At 40.9% G+C, this 26,200-nt stretch overlaps 1 protein-coding gene across 5 annotated transcripts in view; it reads right to left on the minus strand.

Moving 5' to 3' along the window:
- TTYH1 (tweety family member 1) overlaps nucleotides 1-26,200 on the minus strand; it is a 90,726-nt gene that overhangs the window by 56,788 nt on the left and 7,738 nt on the right. For 4 of the 5 annotated variants that reach the window (XM_026712035.2, XM_026712036.2, XM_026712037.2 and 1 more), the window contains exon 2: nucleotides 2,148-2,320. In XM_026712035.2, the coding sequence (XP_026567820.1) occupies nucleotides 2,148-2,320 (173 nt within the window). Of the gene's footprint in view, nucleotides 1-2,147; nucleotides 2,321-26,200 lie in introns of those variants that run through there. The other variant, XM_087917959.1, reaches the window with a different exon arrangement.

The raw sequence follows: 26,200 nt of genomic DNA on the forward strand, positions 1-26,200 counted from the left end.
CTGGCTTGTAAAAGAATGCCAGAATCCAAGAAGCTGAGCTTGGCTGAGTGTGATAGATTTATGCATGCATTTAGGAGCATTGTCTTGTGTGTGACCCTTATTTGTGAAATAATTACCTTGGCAAGGGATTAGCGTGTCCTTCCTTCATCTAAAGTCAAGACTTCTTTTTCAATTGAGCTCAGCTGCTAGTGACTTCATGGTCATTCCCATCTAACTGTCTTGGCAGCAGTACGGAAATGGTGTCATTGCCTTTTTCCAACAAGCCTTTTCCATTTTCCAGTCTAGGCCAAAGCCCTGGGATTCTCTGGAGAACTCCCATTCAAATACTAACTAGATCTGAGCCCAAACAAAATTGACCAGGTGCTGCCAGCTGGCTGATCCCCAATCTATTACTTGCCATTGTTTTAGACCGTAGTTCCCATTTTCTTTGATCATTGTCCTTAATGATGTTGGGGACTCATAGATGACTTAAAAATTAGGTAATCTTGGATGGAGAAAGGTATCTTTGATAGCTCTTGAAGTACAGGTAGTCCTTGACTTACAATCATTCATTTACATGGCTGTTTGAAATGACAATGTCACTGACTTCACACAACCGGTGCAGCATTCCCAAGGTCACATGATCAAAATCCGTGCACTTGGAAATTAGTGTCTTGTAATTGTCATTTGCAATTATTCCCATCTGGCTTCTGACAAAGCAAAATCAGTGGGGGAAGCCGGATTTACTTATTTATTTAATATATATATTTATTAATACAGATAAAAAAGAGCAACATGTTCAAAATCCATATATATGGTGTGTTGCCTGGTTACATTTTTTGGAGTAATATTCGGGAAGCCGGATTTATTTAATGACCCTGCGATTCACTTAATGGTGGTTTGCTTAACAACCATTGCAAAAAAAGGTCATAAAATCGAGTGCAGCTCACTTAGCAACTGCCTTGCTTTGCAATGGAAATTCTGGACCCAACTGCAGTTGTAAGTTAAGGATTACCTCTAATAGAATAACAGAATTGGAAGGGATCTTGAAGGTCTTCTAGTCCAACCCCCTGCTCAAGCAGGAGACCCTATACCCTTTCAGACAAACAGCTGTGCAACCTCTTCTTAAAAGCCCCCAGTGTTGGAGTGCACACAATGGTTGGTTGGTTCAGATGAGCTTTTCTGCATCTTAGCGACTTGAAGACTACATCTCCCAGAATTCCCCAGCCAGTATTTGGGGATTCTGGGAGTTGAAATCCAACACTGCTTAAGAGTAACCTTCCCTAAATTCATGTCCTTTAGATGTGCTGGGAATACAACTCCCAGAATTCTCTGGCTAATATGTCTCTGCTTGTGCTATTTAAGAATTATGGGAGGTGCCGCCTGAAACATCTGGAGGCCACTAGTTTAGAGAAGGCTGTTTTAGACGTGGGAAATGGGGCGTAAAAATCTTTCTTTCAGAAAAGGGTGAGAAGGCTGTCTAATAGGTGAAATGGGGCTACCCTGCCCCAAGACTGAAAGTAAAATTATCCTGGAGAGAGTAGGGATATGCGGCCACCGGGTGGGATCTTACCAACTCCACAAGCCACTTGATCCAGAGTATTAAACAGTCAGAGTATTGAAGAGTGCAATACAGGTAATCCTCGCCTTATGACCCCAATTGAGCCCCAAAGTTCCATTGCTAAGCAAGACAGTCATTAAGTGAGTTTTACCCAATTTAACCATCTTTCTTGCCACAGTTGTTAAGTGAATCGCTGCATCTGTTAAGTTAGTAACACAGTTAAGTGAATCCTGCTTCCCCGAGACATTGCAACTGTCCCAAATACATGCCAGTTGCTAAGTGCCTAGATTTTGATCAGGCGACCGCGGGGATGCTGAAACAGTCATAAGTGTAAAATGTCGCTTTTCTCAGTGCTATTGCAACTTTGAACCATCACTAAATGAATGGTTGTACGTCAAGGACTACCTATATAGCTCTCTTTACATCTGTCAGAAATTACTTCAAAGCAGAACCAGGCTGGGCATTACAAATGCATCTTGAGGATTAAACCAGTCGGTTTTCCTAAAAAACCTCTGAACCTGTTTCAATGCCTGGGGGGCCTATTCAATAGACAATGACATTTCTAGCCTAGAAGTGACAGCTATTACGGAATGGGGTCTTCCTTTACCAGCAGATGATAACCGCAGCCACACAGCTCCAGGTGACACAGCAAACCCTTTGTGCCTTTGTCTCCTCCTCATCTTCATTACTGCAGCAGCAAAAACGGATCAGGTAGACACAGATGAGAACAAGACTGATGGCAAAGCACAAACCCGAGACACTGGCCAGAAACAGAAGTGCCTAAAGAATGAATAGAGATTTAAAAAAAAATAATAATAAAACTAAGCAGCCAGAAGTTTTCAGCATACAGGTTAGTGTAAGAAAATATAGGTAGTCCCCTACTTACAACCACAATCCACTATTACTATCCACTATTGATCTCACCCCATTCCTGAAAGGTCTGTAAGGGGCGTGCATAAGAGCACAATCGTGCCTGCTTTCCCTGTCCTGCTGTCGGCATTTATTCGTACCCATTTCCTGTATTCTTACTCATGTTTATACTTATACCTATTATCTTGTAAACAATTGACAAATCAAATGAATAATAATAATAAACAACGGAGCACCCAAAATTTCTGTTGCTAAGTGAGAGGTTTGTTAAGTGAATTTTGCCCCGTTGTATGACCTGTCTTGCCACAGTGGTTAAGTGAATTATTGCTGTTGTTAAGTTAGTAACGTGGTCGTTAAACAAATCAGGCTTCCCTTTTGATATTGCTTGCCAGAAGGTTGCAAAAGGGGATCACACGACCCTGGGACATTGCAACCGTCATAAATATGAGTCAGTTGCCATGCATCTGGATTGTGATCACGTGACCATGGGGATGCTGGAAAGGTCGTAAGTGTGAAAAATGATCATAAACCATTCTTTTCCATGCTGTTGTAACTTTGAACAGTCACTAAATGAATTGTTGTAAGTGGAGGATTATTTGTAAAGTGCAACATTGTACACCCGTGTTCTCCTTATTAACACAAACGCTCCATGTCTCCTTTCTTTCTCTGTCACGTTTCTAGTTGTGATGAATAAGGAGAAAGGTTTGAATAGCATGTAGATAGAATCTATTTTTAGGACCATTTTTTCATTATAGCTGTTTTGAGATTTCTTCTCGTTGACAAGCAATGACTGAAAGATTTTAGAAGACACTGTCAAACACCGATAAGGAAACAGCACTAGAGTTCTTGTAGGTCAAAGCTATCCAGTATTGATGTTCAAAAGACATTGTGTAGCTTCTCTGTTTTTCCTTCCTTATGTTTTTTACATGGCTAAAAATAAAAGATGGTGAGAAAACATGGCTAGCTTTGAAAAGAAGACAACATCCCCCCCAAATTCTGGGAAATGAATGCACCACTAGAAGCATAAGGAGAAAGCTGTGGGCAACTTTCAAAGCATTTGGACAAAATGCAGCTGCTTTAATGTTTCAAAAAGAGAAGCTTTTGTGCTTTCTGAAGTGTCTTTTGCAAGGATTTACACAGACCTATTGTTCTATGAAACTTTTATCTGGGAAAACTGTTGCAAACCTGGTACCCTCCTGATGTGGTCTCCATCAACGTGCCTCCTTTGCACATATCCATTATTCCTATCTCTTACTTCATTCCCTCCCATGAAACTGTTTGCACAGGCTTTTTGGACACAGAGTAGAAAAGAGGGTGGAAAAAACAGAGGCTGATTCATATTCCAAAAGTCTTTGCCATGCTTCTAGTATTTCTGAGTTACAATCCAGAGAAATGAAGGGAAAGCTTGTTTTGCATTTATAAAGGTAGTCCTTGAGTTACAATTGTTATAACGGCACTGAAAAAAGTGGCTTGTGACTGTTTTTCACACTTACGACCATTGCAGCATCCCGGTAGTCACATGATCAAAGTTGGGTGCCTGCCAACTGACTTATATTTATGATAGTTGCAGTGTCCCAGGTCACATGATCATGTTTTGCGATATTCTGACAAACAAAGTCAATGGGGAACCAGAATCACTTAACAACCATTTACTAATTTAACAGCTGCGGTGGTTTATTTAGCAACTATGGCAAGAAAGGTCATAAAATTGGGCAAAACTCACTTAACAACTGTCTTGCTTAGCAACAGAAATCTGGGGCTCAGTTGAGATTGTAAATTGAAGACTATATGTACTGCTATTAAGGATTTTATTGCTTATTTAAACCAGGCTCTATATTTGTTTTGCTCACATTGTCTAGTTTTGATTTCAAAATTAAAGATAACTTATAAAAATTCATACCCAGGCCTGAGCACAAAAGATTTCTTAAGAATATTTGACGAATATGTTCAAAACCATGGCTTCCTGCAAATCTCCATTGCTTTATGGATTTTGGAGAAATTATTGAGCTTCCCAGTCATTATCGTTTAGCTTTAAAAAAATTCAGTCTACTGCAAGCCAATTGTTAATAATATATAATATATATATATAATATATATATAATATTATAATATATGTTCCTCAGTCCTCCCTCCATGGGGTCTTTGGTGATCTCTAAGCTTGGTGGTTTTCTTTCAGACGTTTCATTACCAAACTGGATAACATCATCAGTGTTAGATGATGTCAGTTCTGTAGCTTGGTAATGAAGCTACAGTCAGTAGCTTGGTAATGAAACATCTGAAAGAAAACCACCAAGCTCAGAGAGCATGAAGGACCATATTTCAAATCCCGAACGACAAATGTTCTCTTCTATCAATCCAACCTCCATTTTTTTTTCTCTTTCTCTAAAGGCTGGTTCATGCCATGATCTTTGTGGATGTCATTTGCCCCTTTCTCTGCCCTGGGAGACGCCTGTGCCTTCGTTTATTGTCCTCCTCCATATTTTTTTTAATTTTGGAATGTATTCCTATGCAATCCGGTTAAGGCCAATAGGAAGCCTGTGTAGCCTGCCAGATATTGTGCTAAAGTCTTCTGGCCAGCAGTCCTACCAGTAAATCAGGATAAGAAATACTGGAAATTGGAGTTCAGCAAAACTGAAAGATCACAGGCCCACACGCATTATGAAAGGGTACAATAGAGTAATAGTACTAATAAAAACAACAGAATTCAGAGGAAGCTTCAGTCCCATTTCCTCTTAACTTGACAATGAGCCAAAATAAAACAGAATTAGGCTTCCTTTTTGGTAAACACACTCTGTGTCCCTGCTTTCTATTCAAACTCAGAATTTGAGTGTTTGGAAAAACAAAGGCTTGAATATTTTAAAGTAGCACAGAATACAAACAGTCTTGCATTGTTTAGATGTTAATCCTCGCTGTACAGACTTCTCCAGATACCCCAAAACAACCCCTGTTTATATATTTAGGGGTTCTGGATTGGTTTACAACTTCTGTGCACAGGTTCTTCAATCCTTGATGTCTGGAGAAGGTGTTTAACAAACATACAGACCATATACAGGTAGTCCTCGACTTACAACAGTTCATTTAGTGACCATCCAAAGTTACAACGGCATTGAAAAAAATGACCTATGACCATTTTTCACATCTGTGGCCGTTGCAACATTCCCATGGTCCACATGATTTACATTCAGATGCTTGACAACCGACTCATATTTATGACGGTTGGAGTGTCCTGGGGTCATGTGACCACCTTTTGCAACTGTCTGACAAACAAAAGCAATGGGAAAGCCAGGCTCACTTAACAACCGAGTTACTAATTTAACAATTGCAGTGATTCACTAACAAATTTGGCAAGAAAACTCGTAAAATGGGACAAAACTCACAACAAATTTCTCACAAACAGAAATTTGGGGCTGAATTGGGGTGGTAAGTCAAGGGCTGCCTGTAAATATTGATATATTTTTCCCTCATATTCTTCCTTCTCCTTTCTCATCCAGTTATTTGACAGTTTTTCCAGCTGAGGTCCCAACTCAGAATACAGCAGGTTCCAAGCACCATCCTGATGTCTGATATTGCCCGAAGCCATAAGTTCTGGGCATGAGTAAGAGTGTTTATTTTGCTTCATGCGCCCTCTCTCTTTACCTCTTCCTCTGACAAACAGATTACAGGCAATCTGACAATTTGCCTGGGCTGAGACTCTACAATCTGTGCCGACAGCAGCTGGCACAGGCAGGGAGTGGCTGGTGGTGGAGTCTGTTACTAGCCTTTCAAGCCTGAAAACATTTTCAATCACAAGAGCTCATCCAGCATCTTTTCAAGGCTCACACAAGCAGCCATCCATTTCACACAGAGCTGATGTACCACTTCACACACAGGTACTTACCATCTTCTCTTCCTGCAGATGCTATTCATCCAAAGTGCCTTAGCCTTTGTCTAACCGCAAACTACCCACATATCAACCAGACACGCCATCTATAACACACCCGGTTCATTGTCAGATAAGTCCTCTTCTCAACTCTAAAATCTTTCATTGCTGCCTCATATCTATCTTGCAAAACATTGGACAGCCAAATTAGACCGAATGCATCAACTTTAGCACTTACGCAGGGCAAAAAGGTTTATAACTACAGGGCAAAAAATGCAATTAAAAAAATAACAAAGCTTAGATATTTCTAGGAGAACCCAGATCCAAAACAAATGCACTAAATCTCACCACTGTGGGTCAATCAATGAGAATAAAACTGGTAGGAACCCTGGGGGGTCTTCCAGTCCACCCCCCTGCTCAAACATTCTATACCATTTCAGTCAAGTGGCTACGCATTCTCTTCTTTAAAAAACTCCAGTGATGAAACACCCACAACTTTTGGAGGCAAGCTGCTCCACTTGTTAATTGTTCTCATTGTTAAGGGGTTGCACCTTAATTCTAGGTTGCTTCTGTCCTTGGATTAGTTTCCATCCATTGTTTCTTGTCTTGCCCTCTGATGCTTTGGAAAATAAGTTGACCACTCCACACCCACCCCCGGCCGCCTTTTTTGTGGCAGCCACTTATAGGTGGTGCAATCCTGCTAGTAATGATGTGGCTCCAGAATTAGTAGTGTTTAAAATAGAACCATTTTCCTAAGGGTTGTGATTTGCATATATATAGGATTTCAGCTTTCCCACAAACACATACTTAGTGTGCAACAGACATAAAATCAATATATCTGGAGGGCAAGAGGAAATGGAAGGTCTGTTTTTAGGTGATATCTCTCAAGTTGTGTCCATGTAGGTGTTTCTTGTATTCTTACAAGGTGGTCTTTTAGAAGTGGAGCAATGTAGGCCAATATTTCTCAACCTTGGCCATTGGAAGATTGTGGACTTTAGTTCCCAGAATTCCCCAGCCAATGGCTGGCTTGGGAATTCTGGAAGTTGAGGTCCACATATTTTCCATTGGCCAAGGTTGGGAAATATTGGCTTACATTGCTCCATCTCTGAAAGATTCACCTCATAACAACACAAGAAAAGCCTTGCTGGATCAAAACATATATTTTCTTTTTTCTGACAGAAACCAGGCAGGTGCTGACAGAAGCTTCACAAGCAGGACATGAGCCATATTTTTTTGTGTTGTCCAGCAAGTGGAATTGAGAGGCATCTATTACTACTGGATGTAATGTGTGGCCGTCATGCTTAATAGCTTCTAGAAGCATTATTCTCCTTGAATTTGTTAACAAGCACCTGCCCATCACTTAAGATGTCTTTTGGAAGGCCTTCTCTTGAAACATTAATAGTCTTCTGATAAAATGGAATGCCACAAATATTTACATCATAATAAATTTGTTAGCTCCACAGAAATCACCAGACATTTTATTGCTTATGCTGCAACATTTGGAAGATAGTTACCTTTCTGGAAATTCTGCTAAAACATGTTCATCTTTTAAAAAACATATTTTAAGTGCCATGGGAAGTCCTTTCAGTGCTTCCAGGCATTTCCTTGTTTATTGATTAGATTTTTATTCATTGAATACACAATTATCTCCTTAATTCTCCCCCCTGACCCCATATTCTGTGAGATAGATTTGATTGACAGGGTGCCAGATTTCTTTGAAATACATTTTGCTTCATTTTAAATGATTTTGCTTCATTTTAAATGATAGCTGAAAACAATTGTATTGACCAGAGTTTATTAGAAATTTTAACCCTGAGTTAATTTATGTGCAATTTTAAAAAGTTGCGATCATTTGTGTTTTAAACTGGTTTTATTCTAAATTTGTTTTAAAGATCATTTCTTTACTTGTCTATTTGATTTTCTTTTAAAAAGCAGGACAAAGAACTCATATAAAAAAATTCCAGCCTTCAATTCCTTTTCATCTAACCAGTGGCACTGAATTAAATAAAAAAGAGCCATTTCCAAATTTGACCTGCAAATACTGAAAAATCATTATGAACCACGGTGGTGCGGTGGTTAGAGTGTAGGCTACTTCTGATGACTGCTGGCTGACCGCAATTTTGCAATTCAAATCTCACCGACTCAAGGTTGGCTCAGCCTTCCCTCCTTCTGAGGTGGGTAAAATGAGGACCCAGATTGATGGGGGCAATAGGCTGACTCTTTAAACCACTTAGAGAGGGCTGTAAAACACTGTGAAGTGGTATTGTAAGTGCTATTGCTATTATTTAACATTGAGTCAGCCTTTATTTTTTTGCCTACTCATTTTCACAGGGCTGTGATGATTAGGCAGAAAAAAATGCATTATTCTAAATTCTTCAAAGGAAAACAATGTAATAATACCAGGATATGATAGCGCTACGATATTTGGGTGGCAAACCTTGGATAACCTTTAGATGGCAGCAAAGAGATGCTGAACACGGCAATATTTGCTGCTAACTTATGGTCATCTGGATATCTGCAGATATAATAGTACTAAATAAGCTGAAGAGGAAAGCATTTTTTAAAGAGATCAGCTAGGTTAAAATGGAACTGAATGTGTGACTCCTAAGAAGAATATATCAGGTATATATTTGTATGTTTTTAATACCAAGTGGTTCTGAAAAATAATAAATATTGGGCAAAGACATCCTATGAATGTTTAGTATACTTTCATCTTACAAATAGCTTCCTTCTATCTAGCGCTGGGAAGAAGGGCATCCATGACGACCCAGAATTTGGGGAGCAATATGCTGACTCTGTAAACTGCTTAGAGAGGGCTGCAAAGCACTGTGAAGCAGTATATAAGTCTAAGTGCTATTGCTATCCAATGCAATATTGGAGATAAGCTTGAATTCAAGGCTAAGATGTTTAGAGTAGGTTGCTACCAAAAAGGAATCTTTGGGTTCTCTCCCTGTCATTTGAGTCTTATCCACCTCTCTTGCATACACATATCATCAGCAAATTGGATCAGCTGCAGCTGTGAGGCTTGGCCTGACCTATATATCAGAACAAGCAAGCTGAACTCCTTGCTAGCTGTGACAAGGGAAACAACTCCCACAAACATCTTCCTCCTCACCCACAGACCGTGATGGTGGTGTGCAGTTTCAAAATTACTCACAACTTTCCCCCGCAGCTGAGCAAGAGGCATTTCTCCAAATTGTTCTATTTCCCATCATCTTGGCTTCAACTCTCTGTGTCCTTTCTGGTATCACACACAATATTTACTTTTTCTTGGCCCTGAATAATCACATTTCCTCTGCTGGTAGAGACTTCTGTCTTACAAGAGAATGAATTTCACATATGGAAAAGTTGGGGAGAAAGATGAACCAACAGTGGGAAATCCAAGATGAGAAAGGTCTTGAATTATAAATGTCTATTGAGATTCGCAGTCATGATTGTCTCAAAGATGCTTTTTCCAAAGGCAACTGGTCTTTCTTTGTTTTTTTCTTGAATACATTTCGCTTTTCATCCAAGAAGTTTCATCGGTTCTGGCAGAGTGGTGGTGGTGGGAGGGGAGGCTGGAAAAATTAATTCTGAAGGTTGAGGGGTGGGTAAGAATGAAAGGATCGTATTTATTTGCAGGTCTCTGGTTGTTAACACTCCCTCTGGGAGCCATTGAAGCCACTCAGGATCAACTTAATCAGAGTACAAATGGATGCAGAATCTTTTTGGAACTGCTAAAAGGGGGTATCTTATCTCTCCCCCTCTGTGAGAGATGGTGCTTCAATTTTAACCTAGATCGGGGTTGCCCAACCCCTGGGCTGCAGCCCATTACTGGGCTGAGGGAAGATTGGAACTGGGCCACAGAAACAATGAGCGAGCTCACACACGAGCATCCGCACTTGTGCAAGCAGTGTGTGTGCATGTGCTTGCCAGCCACTTGTGTGGAACCATCCCCTCTTGCCCTTCCAAAGCCAGAAAGGTTGGGGAATGCTGACCTAGATGGCCTCTTTTACCCCTCTTTCAAAGCAATAGTCCTCCCTATCCAGAATGCGGACTTTGATTAATACTCTAAACCGAATTATTCTTTGCCTCCTCAAAGAATGAGAAGAAAGCACCGGGATACACCTCCTTTTGATTCTTTTAGGAATAAAGGCATGATCTGTATTTTGGAGGAAGGGCAAGCTCAGGTGAGAAACTGAAAGTGTCTCATTCAAATCAGAAAGGAAAGCCAAAATTGCCCCATGTCTTAAAACATAGCGGTATCTTAAGGTATCGTACATAGCCAAGAAAAGTTTTACCTATCACAGGAAGCTACAATATAGTCTGTTTCTTTCCTAAATTGTGATTTGTGGTTTACTATTTTGTTCAAATGCAGTGACTCCAATTGGAATCTGTAATTTATGACTTAGTCTGCTATGGGAAACCAGCCAACTCTGGTCTAATTATACTCGGTTTAATGTGTGAAATCAGTCATAAAGTTGGTTTGGTTTTGACTTGGCTCACTATATACAAATTTGTAAAGTGGGTTGGGGGAAGCTATACTGATATTAGAACAACCAAGGACAATGTTAAGCTGCCTCAAGGATGGGGTGGAGCGGGATGACCATTTTAGTAGCGGGGAGAAGAGTTGCAAGAAGTGTTTGTGGCAGGGAAAGCATGGCAAAAGCCCTCAGCCAAAGAGAAATAAACCAAATAATGCTCACCATATTATTTCCACCATCTGCCGTTCCCATCCTAGCTGACTGTGTCATTCTTCTGATATATAGCTAGTTGGTTTCATTTGTTTGTCTTAAAAAAAACATAGCCAAAACTCATATCTTCTAATCCTAATTTCTCTGATTGTAGGAACCTACTTTTATTGTTAATGGGGTGTCAATGATGCACTCTCCATTTTTCAAAAGTTCACTCGAGACAGAGTGGAGCAAGTTAGATTCAAGGAGAAAAGATCCTTTGGAATACGCAGCATTGTTCCTATAACTTATGGAGGCCATTCTTTTCCATGGTGCTTATATATTTTCCTAAACTCATCCTACCACCCTTCACAGCTTTGGCCCAATCCATGTTTGGTGCAAAGATTGCTGAAATATGCTAAGTGGGCATTTCCAGGGAGTTTGAACCACTCCTTTCTCTTCAAGTCCAAGCTGAGGTCCACCTGTGTTTCCAGGCTTCCGGAGTGAAAGCTTTAAACTCTGCAGAAGAGATTGGACAATCATTTGTCTGAAATGGTGTAGGGCAGAGTTCTCTAACCTTTCCGGCTTTGTGGACTAAGTGGGAGGAGGAAATGATGCCATGCAAGTGGTGGCAGGTCCATTTTTGTGAGTGGCACTCAAACACGCCCACTGCTGCTAAAACATAGAGTGCATGTGCATGCACTTACCTACCGCTTGTGCAAGGGGGGGAATGCACGCATGTGCTTGACCCCTGCTTTGGGCAGCCAGTTTTAAACAGTTCACAGCCCTGTGGTTGGCTGAGCCCCCTGGGATAAGGCTTCGTGCTTGAATAGCGGAGTTAGATAAGAAGATCTCCAACCTCCCTTCCAACTCTGTTTTTCAGATCCTTCAAGCTTCCCTTTTGCTCTTCAAAGCATCTGTATTTCTTTCCAAAATGAGCAGTAACCTCCACCACTTTTGAAGTAAACGTGGCTCTTAACATGACTCCCAAAGTCAAGGAGGTAGCCATGGTTCAAAGGATGTGAGAATCAGGATTCCTTTTGGTGACAATTTCATGCCACAGTACTATAGCAAGGAGACATCTTGTCAACCCTGGGAATCTCAAGTCTATGTATTAAATTGCAAAACTTGTGAGAACGGAAGACTCTTTTCTAAGCAGAAATATTTTTATAGGCAATTTCTGCTAGTGCGCCTCTAAATTAAAATTTCTCTCTTGAGCATCTACTGCATGCAAAATGCAATTGTCTAAGGATTTGTACTGAATAAAGTATCCACAGCTATGAAGAACATGTAAACTTATATTCCATATAAAACTTGGTTCTCTTACAATAAGTATGCCCTGCCCTAATGAATATAGTCCTAGAACATGTATGTTTAAGCTAGACAGCTTTTTAAAAACTATATCTTTTTTGTTTTTAACCAGTTCCTTGAGGGAAGCATAAATTGGGGACATTCTTTCCTCCCACCATTTTCCGGACATCTGGATGATTCTTTGAACAGATTTACAACTGATCCTAATCTCTCTCTGTGTGTGTGTATGTGTGTGTGTGTGTGTGTGTGTGTGTGTGTGTGCTTTTTTTTTTTTTTTTACAATACAGTTCCTTGATTTGAAGTTCCTTTATGGCAACAACACATACTTCTCTTATCAGTATTTAGCTAAATTAGTGTTTCTCAACCTTGAAACTTTAAGATGTGTGGGCTTCAATTCCCAGAATCCCCCAACCAGCATAACTGGGGAATTCTGAGGGTTGAAGTCTACACTTCTTAAAGTTGCCACGATTGAGAAACACTGCACTAAATAAAACAATGAGACAGTACATCATAAAAGTAGTCTGGAGTGGGGGGGCTTATATTGTGGGAAAATAGCATCAGAGAACAGGTTAAAGCAGGTATTGTGTACCCCATGACTGAATCAATTATCATCCTGACAGAATCGACCATCTGGATTTCTTTGCCCTTGATCAGATCGAGATCCATCTCAAACAGCATTCTTTCTAACCAGCCTAACAGACAACAAATAATATAGAATTCATAAACTTGGCCAGGGATTAACAATGGACTGCAATCTCCTTACAATTAGCCCCTGTTCTAAATGTGGATTTTTAGAATCAGCATATTAAGGATAATCTGCAGCAAAATGATCGCTTTTACAGTAGGAACAGGTAGATTAGAGGAATCTAAATGAGATATAGTCACATGGTGCCAACCTGTGTTCTAGGCTTAGCAGGATGTCATAGGTTCCTCCTTATATCTATGCCATCCTATAAGTTTGGGTAAGTTTCCTGGCCAGTGCATCAACATTCCCAAGCAGTACTATAACGGGGTTTCTTGAAACCACTATTTCAATGGTACAACAGTTTCAAGAGGAAGTTCTATATAAATATTTTTAACATCCTATAAAAACCAAGGGTGTCTAGTATGTAGGCCTGGTTGACACATCTCACTACAGGTGTCCTCAATTTACAACTGTAAAGGAGCTTGCCCCTTACAATCATATATTGTGCCACCTTTGTGGCTTGGTGGCTCAACTGGGGTGTGGAGAGGGGAACTGGGCCATGCAAGTAATGAGCTGACACGCACCCACACTCCAGCCACTCACTCAGCCCAATCGTGAGTAGGCCACAGCCCAGTAGAGTGCCACGGCCCATGGGGTTGGGTACTGCTGATGTAATCAATCTGATTTCATGACCTTTTTGTGGTGGTTGTTAAGCAAACACTACAGTTGTTAAGAGAGCACTACAGGTGTTAAAGCAAACCAGTGGTTTTCTGTGGACCAGTTTTGCCACAAAATCAGAAGTAAATACTGAGTTTTGGCAAAACTGTTGTAAAACATAGTCATATGACTACGGAATACTGCAGTGATGGGATTCAAATTTTTTTACTACCGGTTCTGTGGGTGTGGTTTGGTGGGTGTGGCAGGGGAAGGATACTGTAAAATCTCCAGTTGCAGGCGGAACTTGCCGGTTCTCTGAACTACTCAAAATTTCCACTACCAGTTCTCCAGAACTGGTCAGAACCTGTTGAATTCCACCTCTGGGACACTGTAAATAACCATAAATCCTGGCTGATTGCAAAATGCTTGACATGCTGTCAGGTGACTGGGGAGGGAAGCCATCGGGACTTCAGAACTGGGTCATAAGTATGCCCAAGGAGGACCATGATAACTTTGAACAGTCATTAAGCAACTGGTCATAATTAGAGGACTATCTGTATGTCATAACATAGGCCTTGTCTATTTCTGGCATTCTAACTGAATGCGTGATTTCTGAACTGTGATCTATAGCTTAGCATTCTGCATTCAATTGCAGTTTAAGTAAACCATGGCTTAGTTCAACTGAAGAATACAGGCAATGAATCACTCAGCTGCATTGTGTGAAATATAAACGTCAGATCTCACCAGGTCAACCTTTTAAATTATCCACAATGCCATTGAATGAGACTGTGTGTTGGAGACAGCCTGGGCACTGTACAAATTTAATTGGCTAGACAAGAACTGCGTCAAAGAGCGGGCAGAGAGAGCAGATGGGCAGTTGGATTCTCCTTGCTGCCCACCGAGGAGCCGCCAGGACTACTGCAGCCCCCCTGCAGCAGGGCTTAGTAGCGGGAGATTGAAAGATAATCCAACCCTTGCTTACTGGAGCCACAATGAGGTATTAATTAAAGTTCTAAGAAATCTGCGCAAATGAACCATGCAATAGCCAGAAGATGTAAAGGGAGCTGTGAAGAGATGCCAGGTAAAAAGCTATATCTAAGATGTTTTAAAGAACTGTTTAAAACAAAGGTTTGTGGCACGGAAGAAGAAAAAGAGTTCTGTTTAAATCTCTCTGTTCAGTGTCTCCAAAAAGTAGATTAGAAAAGGACAGCCCACATATCATGGGATAGGAAATCTCAATTTTTTAAAACAGAATTACCCAACGTTGAGTTGAAAATGTTAACATAGCCTGCACATTTCATATCTATTTCAAACACAGGTAGCCCTCAACTTACAACTGTTTGTTTAGTGACTGTTCGATGTTACACCAGCACTGAAAAAAGTGACTTATGAGCAGTCCTCACACTTACAACGGTCTCAGCAACGCCATGGTCACGTGGTCAAAATTTGGGTGCTTGGCAACTAGCCTGTTGCAACGTCCTAGGGTCATGTGGTCACCATTTACAATTGATTTATGACAATCAAAGTCAATAAAGGAAGCCGGATTTGCTTCATGACTGCACAATTCACTTAACAAACGCATTGGTTCGCTTAGCAGCCATAGCAGAGCTCATAAAATTTCATGTGACTCACTTAACGACCATAACAAAAAAAAACAACCAGTCATGATTTAACTTAACAACTGCCTCGCTTAGCTATCGAAATTCTGGTCCCAATTGGTGTTGTAAGTCAAAAACTATTTGTGTGAAATTTTGTGGTATTCATGGTGCTTTTTAAGCAATGAGGAAGTGAGAAAAACAAACAAACCCTAAAATGAAAGAGGAGTCTGGTAATTGGGCTTGGATGTGATGATGGACCTCAACGCCGTATGTGTCTGGAAAGTTGAAATTCCGGTTACGATTCTAAAAACAAGGTAATAACAACTAGGACTGAGAAAAAAAACAGCTCTTCCCTTACATTGTTACTACACAAATGTAGTAGGTTTTTTTCCAATTCAAAGTCCTCCAGTTATGTTAGATTTTAATTACAGATATTCCTCGTGTGTGGATGGCCTGAAAGGGCTGTGCTATGATGGCATGGAGGGATTGCTTTTCCTCCTCCTCTTCTCCTTCCTCTCTGCCCTTTCCTTCACCACAGCAGTCTGTAGTCTGCCCCGGGCTTGGAAGAGGTTCCAGAACAGGTGAGTGCTGATATCCAGTGTGTGAGAATTGTGAGCCTCCGTTCTAGGCAGGCAGAAACTGCACCAGATTAGGCAAAAAGAAATGTATCCTGTTCAAACACACTGATGGTAGTTGCTGTAGATATGAATAACCACAGTCCTTGGGATCTGTATCAATGCCCGAGCCTTGAAGGCAGGGCCACAGGCTTCTCCAAAATCAGCCACCACATTGTAGCTTTTAATATAACCAGAGGAAGGAACTATGAAGTACAGGTAGTCCTTGACTTACGACCGCAATTGAGCCCAAAATGTATGTTGCTAAGTGAGATGTTTGTTTGCCCCATTTTACCACCTTCCTTGCCACAGTTTTTAAGTGAATCATCGCAGTTGTTAAGTTAGTAACATAGTTGTCCAGTGAATCTGGATTTCCCATTGACTTTGCTTGTTAGAAAGTCGTAAAAAGGGATCACACGACCTCAGGACACTGCAACCGTCATAAGTATGAACCAGTTGCCAAGCAGCTGAATTTTGATCGCAAAGGTCAAAAGTGTGAAAAGTGGTCGCAAGTCACTTTTTTTCAGTACAGTTGTAACTTCAAACAGTCATTAATTGAACTGTTGTAAGTTGAGGATTATCTGTATTGTAATGTCTACCTTTCGTAGCTCATTTGAAAAAAACTAAGTTAAGGATTGCTTTTTTAAATTCAAGGAAAACTATCCTAAATAGTTTAAATAGAACTTTGACTCCGTTGCAGCGTGATCAGTCTATTATACTCAGCACATTTCGGAGATAGATCCCTACCAAGTATTCTTCTTTATGGGTCATCCAAGATTTTAATTACAGATATTCCTCGTGTGTGGTCTAGGGGAAGAAAACGGGGTGTCCACCCTTGAGGGGTGGACATTTTCTTATTTGTTTTATTTTATTTATTTTATTTGTCAGTCAAAGATAATATGAATTAAGTATAAACATGACTAAGAATACAGGAAATAGGTATGAATAAATGGGGACAAAAGGACAGGGACGGTAGGCACGATTGTGCACTTATGCACGCCCCTTACAGACCTCTTTGGAGTGGGGTGAGGTCAATAGTGGATTGTTTAAGGTTAAAGGAGTGGGGGGTTAGAGGATGTAACAACAGAGCCAAGTAGTGCGTTCCAGGCCTTGACCACTCTGTTGCTGAAGTTGTACTTTCTGCAGTCAAGTTTGGAGCGGTTAACATTGAGTTTGCATCTGTTGTGTGCTCTTGTATTGTTGTGGTTGAAGCTGAAGTAGTCATTGACTGGTAGTCTTCCCCTAGATCAGTCTTTCAGTGGGATTGATGTTCTCTTTTTAAAAAGTGCATTACTAGAGAAAGTATGCCAATAATTATTAGATTAGTAAGTGCTCAATTTACAATCACAATTGAGCCCAAAATTTTCATTGCTAAGCAAGGAAGTGATTAAATGAGTTTTGCCTTGTTGTACAAGATTTTTTTGCCACTGTTGTTAAGCAAGTCACTCCAGTCATTAAATGAATCCTGTAGTCATTAAGCGAATCTGGCTTCCTCTGTTGACTTTGCTTATTGGAAGTAGCAGGGAAGGTTATAAATGGTGATCACATGACCCCCCCACAAAAGTGCAACCGTCGTAAATACCTGCCAGTTGCCAAGTGCCTGAATTTTGATCATGTGACTGTGAGGATGCTCCAAGGGTAGTAACATGAAAAGCCGTCATAAGTGACTTTTTTTCAGTGCCATTGTAACTTTGAACAGTCACTAAATTAATGGTTGCAAGTCGAGGACAACTGTGCATTTCATTTTTTTTCATGTCTTAATTGAATTATGTACAGGTTGTCCTCAAGTTATAACTGCCCACTAGAGTCATAAATTGCTATGGTCGTAAAGCAGATCAGTCACATGATTGATTTGATTTTTACAACCTTTTCTGTGGTGTTGTTATATGAATGCTATGGTCATTAAGTGAACCAATGGTTCTCTATGACTGTGGTTTTGCCAAAAAAAAGAAGTAAATGTTGATTTTCATCAAATTATCATAAAATATGGTCACATGACTGCGGGACACTGTGAAGGGCAACAAATGTGGCCATGTTGCCAACACCTAAAATGTGGTCATGTGACTTGGGGGGGGCAACTGTCAGAATGCTGAATCCAAATCATAAATATCTGCAGGAAGTCCACTGGACCTTTGGAAGTCAGTAAGTGACTGGTCATAAGTCAAGGACTACAACTACCAGCCCTTGATTTTAATCATGACTCATAGTGCAAGCTCTGTATCTTTGGAGCAGACCTGCAACATGAAATGTAGACAAGGCAAGGGACTTGTGTTGTGACTGACATTGCGACTCTGCTTACATCACTCAATCCCATCCCCCACCCCCAGCAACCTTGAATTGGTTAATCAATATAATAAATAAATAAGGAAAACTTTAACACCGGCACAATAGGAAAATAACAGAGATGGTAAGTTCTCTCTCTCTGCTGTCCATCAATCTTTTGCAAAAAAGAAAACCAACAAAATAAGAACACACACAGGTGCAAGATATTGTTTTCTAAGAATGTGCATGCCAACACATAGCCTATAGCTCTTTTGATTTTGCTATGCAAATAAGAGCTGTCCTGATTGAAAGGAAATGTGTCTGCCTCTTCCAGCTGGAACTAGAAGGTAAGACCAATGGCAGGGGAGGGAAATCCACCCGGGGGGGGGAGCTTGCTGACATTGGTGGGAAAGTCGGTTCCATATTCCAGAGCTACAGTAGTCACAGGACTGGCCCTTTGGTCATCCCAGAGCAGCTGTTCCTCCACCTGGGTTCACCGGCCTGCCATGGATTGGAGGAGCTGCTCCGGGATGACTAAAGGGACAGTCTTGTGACTACTGCAGCTCTGGAATATGGGACCGACTTCCCACCAATGTCAGCAAGCCACCGTCAGTCAAAATTCACATTAGTGATCCGCAGGATTTAAAATTATGAGTTTGGTGGTCCCTGAGGTCAAAAAGATTGGCGACCCCTGATATAGAATCTCTTGCTTGAGTAGGGGAATTGGACTAGAAGACCTCCAAGGTCCCTGTTCTGATTGATTGATCGAACCCTCTTGCCCATTTCACAGACAACACTGATTTAATGAACCACGATCCACTCCGGAAGTTTTTCAGACAATTTCCTTTCCTTTCAAGATCACACTCTGAAAACACTTCCCCAGCACTTGTAGCAATTCTTTGCATTAAATAAAAAAGAACTATTTCGTTCAGTATTTTTCTTAGCTTCTGCTGCCTAGAAAAGCTTTATAAACTACATGTACGTTAGGAAATACACAGTGCAGCAAAGCAGATTAGTGGTAGCATCTCACTTCCTTGCTAAATACCTACCTGTGTCTGCCAATGCTTTCAAAAATTCAAATAAATTAATTCAGCAACTGGGTTAAACGGATTGCAGGCTCCAACTATCACACCTGAACAAAGCCTTGAGGAATTCTAGCACAAAGCTAGTTTAACGGTTTATATCCACAGCTCTACGATACTCCTTCTCGAACGCAACTCTTTTAAAGGAGAGGCTAATTCCATGGGATGTACAATAGTACTTTGGTACTCAACCGCTTTGAAACTCATCAAATGTTTTTACTCAATTTATTTGATGTGAAAATTTTGTCCCAATACAGGTAAACCTCGACTTACAACCAAAATTGAGCCCAAAATTTATGTTGCTAAGTGAGACATTTGTTAAGTGAGTTTTGCCCTGTTTTGCAACACTTCCTGTCCCAGATGTTAACTGAATCATTGCAGTTGTTAACTTAGTAACCCAGTTGTTAAGTGAATCTGGCTTTCCCATTGACTTTGCTTTTAAGAAGGTCACAAAAAGTGATCACATGATCCTGGGATATGGCAACTGTCCCGTTGATATGAACCAGTGTCCAAACATCTGAATCTGGTCAACTGACCATGAGGATGCCGCAATGGTGACTGTGAAAAATGATCGTGTTTCATTGCATTATAATTTTGAATGGTCACTAAATGAACTTTTATAAGTCAAGGACTCATCAATCTCTTTGGTACTCATCAATCTCTTTGGTACTCAATGCACAAGATAGAACCTGTTGGAGTTGGCTGCCTTGTGATTCAGTAAATTATTCCTTACGGAAAAAATTATTTCATACTTATCCTTTTTGGTATTCTGTGCCTCCAGGAACCAATTAACGATGAATACCAAGGTACCACTGTAGTTATCTTGCTTGTTGGATCTCTTATCGTGTTGCCTCTTCCAATAATAAGCTGGTCAAATTCAAGCTGGTCAGGAAAATATTGAAGTCTAAGTATTCCACCCTACACTAGCTTGACAAAACTGGAGCTCATCATAACAAGGCCAATTTTTAATCATGGATTCAAACTGTGATGGTTGTTATTTTAAGAACAACAACATGGTCACCTGATCAAGATTCAGATATGTTTGGAAACTGGTTCGTATCAATGAAATAGAGAAGGAATAGGAAGCATTATCAACTTAGAATAGGCCAGTGTTCTCAATCTTGCAGGCTTAAGATGTGTGGATTTCAACTCCCAGTACACATATCTTAAAGTCCATATATCTCAAGGCTGAGAAACACTGGCCTGGGCCTAACAATTCACGGTTGGTTTATTCAACCATTGCCCATTTTGTTAGTTAAAAACATCTATGAAAAATTGTCAGTGAACAAATGAAGCTGTCTGAAAGGACCATTGATGACTACACTCTATATACTCAGCCCACCCGTTCATAAACATTGTGAAAACCCTTAGGAAAAGCTAATCATTTTTATAAAGGCTTTTTGTCACAATCCTCTAGCCTTGTTTGTAGAAACCAAGTATTATGGCTGTAGAGAATCTACCCTTCCAAGAGAGAGAAAATGATCTGGCAACATTCAATTCACACGCTGAATAGTTCCATAGAAAACAACTCAACCAAATTTTCAATCAGTGGGTTGAATTATTCACACCAGCCTCAGTACACTTTATGTCCCCAATTTCCCTTTGGTCAATTTCAACAAATAAGTCTCTACTATTTGGTTTATCACTGGCCATATTCTTGTCTGAACTCAAGAAGTCTACCTGCTTGCTTTTTTTATTCTCACAACTTTCTTGTAAGACACTTACAGAGATGATTGAAGGGGAAACACCATTTACAGTACAGAAGAATAAAACCATCAAAAGATGACAGTGGGGCGAGCTTATTTACTTTTAATTAATTATAAGGCTGGAATGGGGACCACAGATCTCATCACAATGGCATAATTTGGAAGCCCAGAGCTCCAAACTATGTCCATGTCATTTGTATTAAAAAGGACATCCAACAGCAGATTGTGAAAACAACTCAGATTTGGGGAAGCAGATACTGTCATTCCAGCACTTACAGCTATATTAAAGAGCCCAAATTAAGAGTATTTGTTGATTTTTCATTTGGAATATCTAAAGTTAAAGCATGTTTAATAGAGATGCCATTATAATTTCAGATGATGCATCTGTGAGGTTTATTGCTCAAGCTGGTGTCCCTTCTTTGAATGATCTGTGCATATATTTTTGCTGAATTATATGTACCAGTATTTTAAGAAGCAGAAATATTAATTCATGTGCATCACAGAAAAAGTGGCATGAATTGGCCACAACTATATTTTAAAACGAGAAATCTAAAGAATTGCACACCACCTATATCTGGAGCTATATAAACCTTTGTCCTCTGCTAAACAGAAACTTAAATAAACCATATCAGAACTGCCCACAGGAAGGAGAATATATTTATATGCATGTATATATACATACATACACACGCACACACGTGTGTGTGTGTGTGTGTGTATAAAATCTTTATATTATATATAAATATTTATATTATATCTTTATTTTCATATATATATTATCTTGAAGATATTATTTTTGGAACATCACATGGGAAGGTATAAATGGATTCCATTCATCAATCAACATATTTTTTTTTAAAAGGCACTTGTGTTCTAAATTCTATAATTCGAATTGTTTATCAATGGTTGTTTTTAGCTTGGCTGTTTTTTGCTTGGCTGTTTTGTTTTGTTTAGGCTTCTAATGGTTTTAATTTAGTATTTCATTTTGAAAGCCACTCAACGTCTGCTGGAGTGGGCTGTTATAATAAGAGTAAGGCAATAAGAACAGAAGATGAGACTCCTGTTTACAGGGCAAGCTTATTCATCATACTTTATTAAATTGTCATTTTGATTAAATCTATGAAATTGGAAAACTCCTGGTACTTACAGTTTTAAAAACTGATTGGCATAAAAAGTTTATTGGGGGTTCTATCTCCCATGGAAAGTCCACAAGGAAGATTTTTCAAATAAGACCCTATCTTTTTGTTTTTGATGAGGCTGGGCAAAATCTCTACCATCTATTCTCATTGTAGAGCTCATTGCTCTATCAAAACAAATACTATGATGCTAACAGCTAAGTTTATGTATTTATTTCTAAATTTTATTGGCTGCCGCCACGGACCAACCAATCAGAGGTGACTATGTAAATATCTATCACCCCCTCCCACCTGGTCTGGTCTACCCAATCCTGTTCTGCCTAGCGTACATAATCACGTAGGTAGGCGGGACTCTTATGGGTGCGACTGGACCTGCGCAGATCAGTCATCAGCTGGTCTTTGAGTTGTTTAGATGGACCTATCTCTTCTCCTGCCTCCTCCAATGGAAACTCCTAGAACCTTCTCATTAGGGCGGCCATTTTACCTCCACTAGATGCTGCCCTTTCGCTATCTCCCCAGGCCTGTTCCTGCTTTCGTGTGTCTGGTAAGTGTGTACTAATTCTGTTCAGTGTTTTTGATGGTATTCTTAGCTGCTGAGATTGTGTCTCGCTATCCACTAGAGCCTGTTCTGTGTTATTTCTTGTTTGGGTGGGGTCTCCCCCTTCCTCTCTGGGTGTATTGCATCTGTGTGAAGGGTTTCCCCCTTCTTCTCTATTTATGTCCATGTTCCCCCTTGCCCCTTGGATTCTTAGTTGATCTATGTGTCATCTCCAGCATCGGCCGTCTGTTGTATCAACCCTGTAAGAAGAGGCCCCCGTTACTTGGGCCACCTTCACCGGGACCCATAGAGGTTCCTCTGTTAGATTTTTTGTGTAAACTGGATCGTCCGTTTGGAATGTCTGGCATTTGCTGGATGAATCTAGTGGTCTGTCTGGATTGTATGTGAGATGCAATCTGTCTAAAGGTGATCTCAACTTTCTTCCCATGAATAGTTTGGTAGGGCTTTTATTTGTTGTTGCACTGGGTGTTATGTGCTGTATACTTAATAATTTATCTATTTTTGCTTGCATGTCTCCTGGCCCCAGTTTCTGGAAGGTTTCTTTTGTGTATCGGACCATATGTTCCACTTGTCCATTTGTCGACGGATGTCCAGGTGCCGATAGGGCATGCCGTATCCCGTTCTGTGCTAGAAAACCCTCAAAATGTGTGGTCGTGAATTGGGGTCCATTGCCAGATACAAGTGTGCCCAGCAGTCCATGTGTGGCAAATAGTTTCCTTAGGTTTCTAATGACTGCCTCTGTTGTCGTGGTTTGCATGATGCTGACTTCAGCCATTTAGAATATGCGTCCACTACGATAAAAAAATGTGTGTCCCTTTACTGGCCCAACGAAATCAATATGTACCATTGACCATGGTCCCCTTGGTGTTTCCCACTCATGGTGGGATGCTGTGGGGGGTGCTGGTCAGCTTTCCTGGCAAACTTGGCAGGTAGAAACCCTTGCCTCGATTTCTTTATCCATCCCTGGCCACCACACATAACTCTTTGCTAGGTATTTCATTTTAACTATCCCTGGATGCCCTACATGCAACATTTCTATTATATCATCCCTTAAACTGACTGGAATTATTATTCAATCCCCCCCACAGTATGCACCCTTTCATTATTGATAATTTTGTTTGTCTGTTCCTGAATGGTTTAGTTTCATCAGCTTTTTCCCTCTCGGGCCACCCTCTTCCCAGCCAGTTCAAAATGCATGCCAGAGTTCTGTCTGTAGCTGTTGCTCTCGCAATATCGGTTGCTGTCACCAATGTTCGCTGAAATGTTTCTATCAGGAGGGTGGTTGTCACTAGTGCTAGATCCTCATCCTGGATGGGTAGGGAGCATCGACTCAGTGCATCGGCATGGTCAATGTCTCTTCCTGGCCTGTAGATTAATTTGTAATCGTAGGCAGCCAGGAATTCTATCCAACGTGTCATTCTGGGGGACAAGATGTTCGGTGAGGCTCTGTTCCCCCGCGATGACGCCCAAAAGTGGTTTGTGATCTGTGACTAAGTGTAAACTTTCTTCCATATATGTATTAATGGAATCGCTTGATTCCGGTGACTGCGGCTAACGCTTCTTGTCTTGTTGACTACAATTCCGTTCTGGTTTGGATTATGTCTTTGAGTAGAAGGCTATTGGGGCTTCTTTTCCATTTGGTAAGATGTGGCTGATGATCACACTGCCCTCGAATGGTGATGCATTGCAAGTTAATATTAATGTTAAAGTCTCGTTTTACTGGATTAGTACTTGGTCTGATGTAATTATGCTCTTTATCTCTTGGAATGTTGCTTCCTTTTGTCTCCAAACCCGGGCTGCTTTCTTGTCAAGGAGTCCATGGAGTGGATTCACCACTGTTGCCTTTTGTGGTACGAATATATGGTAAAAGTTAATGAGACCAAGGAAGGCTTCCAAGTCTGTTTTGCTTGTTGGCCTGGGGGCTTCTTTGATTGCTTTAATTTTCTGTCCGTAAGGTGTATCCCTTCACTGTCTATTAAATAGCCCAGGAATTCTACCTTGTCAGCTGCTAGCTGGCATTTTTCCTCTTTTCCTTTTAGCCCCACCTCTTTGAACCGGCTTAGGACTTCCCTTAAACGTCCTTGCAGTTGTTCTTTGTCCTCAGCTGATATGAGGACATCATCAAAGTAAGACGCCACCCCTTTTATTCCATACAATAATCATTCCATGAGGCTCTGGAATAGCCCCGGGGCAATGCTAACCCCAAATTGTAGGCGGTTACATTTGAAAGCTCCTCAGGGTGTTACGATTGTCTGTGCTTCCACCGTTTCAGCATCTACCGGTAATTGTTGGTAGGCTTGTGCGAGATCAAGTTTTGCGAAGATCTTTCCCCACCCCAGGGAGTGTAAAAGGTGTTGCACTACTGGGATGGGGTACGCACTCTGTTGTAGGACACGGTTAAGGGTTGCCCGGTAGTCAGCACAGATGCACAGAGATCCATCTGGCTTTATAGGTGTGACAATGGGGGTTTCCCATTGCACGGTCTATGGGTTCTAGAATTTCTTGGGAAATGAGCTTGTCTAACTGCTCATTTATTTTTGGTTTAAGCGCAAATGGAACTTGTCTTGCTTTTAGTCATATTGGGGCTATGTTTGGATCTAGGTTAAAAGAAATAGGGGACCCCAAGTACTGGCCCAATTTTCCATCACAATTTTCCATCAATTCCATCCTGGAATTCCTCCATCAGGTTATCCTCCCAATCGCTTTCTGTGATGCTGTGGATTCTGGTGAAATAGATCCCCAACAGCTTGAACCACTTGAGTCCCAGCAGACTTGGCCGGTCCCAGTCTACCACGGTTAATGGCAGGATTCCAGAGTAGTTCCAGAAAGTCACTTGGAATTCGCCTATTCCAATAATGGGAATCGTGTTCCCTTGGTAGTCCTTTAGGATTATTCTTTGTTTTCTCAGGTGGCCTTTTGTCAGTTTGGAAATTAAACTTTTTATGATGTCCCATGACATCATCGATAGAAGAGACCCGAAATCCACTTCCAACCGACATAGATTACCTTCTATTGTGACTTTCGCTCCTCATTTTGGTCGATTCATTGCTCCATCGATTTTGGCTAAATTGGCTCTGGCAGTTCTCAGGATAATTCTCTCGGTTCCTTGGAGGTGTGCCTTGTCTTGGCCTCCTGCTGCTTAGAATGAATGCTCGGCATGCCCTTGCGATGTGTCCTCTCTTCTCTCACCATTGGCAGATGGCATCACACATTCATTCCAACCAGAGTTTTTTTCCTTCGCAGCCCGCACACCAAAATCCCTTCTGCTTCTTTTCTCTGCTGTTCTGGTGCCTTTCTGGATGTAGTTGATTCACTTCCTCATTATCGGCCGATCCCAACTCGGACTCAAGGTCCTCGTGGTGAATGGTGGTGGCGTCTTTCTGGGGGCAGGTTGCGGAGTCTTATTCATCTTCCTCATGGCTGCAATGGACTTCTGAGATGCTTCTACGGTTGATGCTTCTTCGATGGCCTCCTTTAGTGTTATTTTAGGCTTTGTTAGGAGATGGCTCTGGAATGTCAGGTCCCTAAGTCCAAGGACTATGCGATCCCTCATCGCCTTGTCCACATTCAGGAATTCGCATGCCCCCGCAAGGTCCCTCAGGCTCGCAACGAAGTCATTGATGCTCTCTCCGTCCTTCTGGTCTCTCCAGTAGAATTCGTGTCTCTTGA

This window comes from Pseudonaja textilis, chromosome Z, assembly GCF_049901715.1.
Source record: "Pseudonaja textilis isolate UNSWEBS1 chromosome Z, rPseTex1.2, whole genome shotgun sequence".
In the NCBI taxonomy this organism is placed as follows: Eukaryota; Metazoa; Chordata; class Lepidosauria; order Squamata; family Elapidae; genus Pseudonaja; species Pseudonaja textilis.